Source organism: Myotis davidii, unplaced genomic scaffold (genome assembly GCF_000327345.1).
Source record: "Myotis davidii unplaced genomic scaffold, ASM32734v1 scaffold59, whole genome shotgun sequence".
NCBI classification, from domain to species: Eukaryota; Metazoa; Chordata; class Mammalia; order Chiroptera; family Vespertilionidae; genus Myotis; species Myotis davidii.
Genome location: NW_006293001.1, coordinates 8,791,389 through 8,794,173, shown reverse-complemented (window position 1 = coordinate 8,794,173; position 2,785 = coordinate 8,791,389). Strand labels below are relative to the sequence as shown.

Here is a 2,785-nt window from a genome sequence, read left to right as displayed (position 1 = left end):
ATCCCGAGGTGCCCACCACAGGCTTACACCCGCGGGCACCCTCGCCCGGGCCGCAGCTGTGGGGGTGCAGGCTCCGCCCGCTGGCCCGGAACGTGCCGCGGCGCCCTCGGGGCCCCAGGCCGCTGTGGAATATCCGGGACTCACTGCGGGGACACGTCGAAGCGGACATCCCGGTCCTCCCAAAGCGCGTCCAGCACCGACATGGTGACCGAGGCCCGAGGCGGCCGCTCCACAGATGTGGAGGCCGAGCGGCGTCTCGCCGGCTCCAAGGCAACGGGACGCCTCTGTCGCTACGTCTACGGCGGGCCCCGAGGCCCAAGCTTCGCTGAGGCGGGCGCGCGCTTTCCCCGCCCCGTCGCGTCCTTAAGCGGATTGGAGGCTCCAGGCAGGGTTCCGGGGCTCAGGCTCGCCAAGCTGGCCCCGGGCCCAGGAGCGGGTGCTTGGCCTCGGAATGACCGTCCTGGCTTCCAAGCACACATGTGAAGGCATTCCCCCTCATCCCCGTTTCTCTACACTGTCAAAGCCTTAAAACTCCAAGTTCCCTTCCTGGCCCCGCTGGGATCTGACCCTGCCAACCTCTAGGTCCTAGGTTCTAGGTCAGGACCTCATGCCACTTTCGCTCCTTGTGCCTGCCCTCCAGCCAGGCAGGGCTCAGAGCCTTTGGAGACCCCCTTTCTGTCTGCAACTCACTTTCCTCAGATCTCAGCATGGCCCACCCTTTGTCGTTAGGCCTCAGCTCAAATGTCCTCTGAGGGACCCTGATCCTCCCTCCACTTACTGTGAGCATCCTGAGGACCCGGCCTGACCCATCTAGTTACTTTGCACAGTGCCCAGCCCAATGCAGGCACTCAAGAAATACTTTTTGAATAAATCAATGTGCTTTCCTTCCCTCAATTCATGATTTTTTTTTCATGATTTTTTTCTTTTCTTTTTTTGAGTTTAGACATTTAATTATGCATATTCCTTTTACATGAATTCCAAAGAGTGGAACGTGAGCCTATTTTCCCACCCTGGGTTTCTACCCCATCTTGTTCGCTATCTAGCTGTTTGTTTTAAATATATATATATATATTTCCATCGATTTCAGAGAAGAAGGGAGAGGGGGAGAGAGAGAGAAACATCAGCGATGAGAGAGAATTACCGATCAGCTGCCTCCGGTATGCCCCACTGGGTATGTGCCCGCAACCAAGGTACACACCAGGGGCGATTGAACCTGCAACCTGGGAACATGCCTTTACGGGAATCAAACTGTGACCTCCTGGTTCTTAGGTTGACGCTCAACCAAGGAGCCATGCCAGCAGGGCCTCGCTGTGTTTTCTGACCCATCAAGGGTCTAATCCAACATTAGCCCAGATGGATGTCAGAATTGTTATATGCCAGTGGATCCTTTTTACCTTTCAATTGGCCTCCCCTCCCCCTTTTAATGTTTTTTTAATTTTTATTTTAGAGAGAGAGGAAAAGAGAGGGAGAGGGAGACATCTATTTATTTTTCAACTTATTTATGCATTCATTGATTAATTCTTGTTTATACCCTGATCAGGAATCAAACCCACAACCTTGGCATATGGGGACTATGAAGGTTGGGGTGAAGTTGGAGTGGGTGGAGAATGTGTAAGCGTTTCTCTAGAACAATAGTGACATCTGGTGGCAAATTCTTGTACTAGACTACATTAAACGGTGGGTGTGGATTCCCTATTTGAAGGCAAAAAGTATTGTTAGCCATTAATCACACTTGATTTTTTAAAAAATATTTTATTGATTTTTTCACAGGAAGGGAGAGGGATAGAGAGAGTCAGAAACATCGATGAAAGAGAAATATCGATAACAGCTGCCTCCTGCACATTCCCCACTGGCTATGTGCCCGCAACCAAGGTACATGCCCTTGACTGGAATCGGACCTGGGACCCTTGAGTCCGCAGGCCGACGCTCTATCCACTGAGCCAAACTGGTCAGGGCCAGACCTGATTAAATAAGAATTTACTGAGTACCTACTATGCACTGTCCTATGATAGTACTTTCATAGATATTATTTCTCTATGTTATTTTATATCTCCCCCACATGACTAGGCACTAAATTAATTCTGCATGTACTAATGCCATAGAGCAGCTATGGTATCCAAACCCCTAAAATTATATGCAAAATGTGTGTGCGTGTGTGTCTTTAGGGAAATGGGTCTTTAGCTTTTATAATGTGCTCACATGGTTCCATGCTCCCATGACACTTGACATTGCTACCTAACTGTATGTTTCTAACAATGCTGCTATGATATACTTTGGACTAGCTTCATCAATCTCTTTTTCTCTGGAAGTTGCCATTTCTTCTGGCAAACCACATTCACCTTAGGTTAAAAAAACTTTAAATGACTTGAGTGAAAAAAGGAAAGAAAGGTAAACAAAACAAAAAGGCAAGATGAATAGAGTTAGGTAACATTGCACAGTGGAGAGAATATTGGAATATCAATAAGTCCAAATCCATTACTTCTGCCCACCTGAGCTTAGTCAAGTTAGCTGACCTTTGAGCATCAGTTTCCTCATCTGTGAAATGGAAGTACTGATATCAAAGAATTGTTACAAGAATTGAATAATGGTGATGAGTTTTTAGATACAACCAAAAGTGCGATCCATGAAAGAAAAAAAGTTGGACTTTATTGAAGTTAAAAACTCCTGCTATGCAAAAGAGACCATTAAGAGAACAAAGACAAGCCACAGACAGAAAATATCTGCAAAACACATGTCTGATAAAGGATTTGTATTTAAAATGTCGAGAATCCACTGAGTTCCACCA

The 2,785-nt window shown here is 47.3% G+C and overlaps 1 protein-coding gene across 5 annotated transcripts in view; it reads right to left on the bottom strand.

Moving 5' to 3' along the window:
• Positions 1–340, bottom strand: part of BBS5 (Bardet-Biedl syndrome 5) — a 27,911-nt gene extending 27,571 nt beyond the window's left edge. For all 5 annotated transcript variants that reach the window (XM_006766534.2, XM_015565759.1, XM_015565758.1 and 2 more), the window contains exon 1: positions 145–340. In XM_006766534.2, the coding sequence (XP_006766597.1) occupies positions 145–203 (59 nt within the window). In that variant the 5' untranslated portion in view covers positions 204–340. The remainder of the gene's footprint in view (positions 1–144) is intronic.
• Positions 341–2,785: the final 2,445 nt, after the last annotated feature.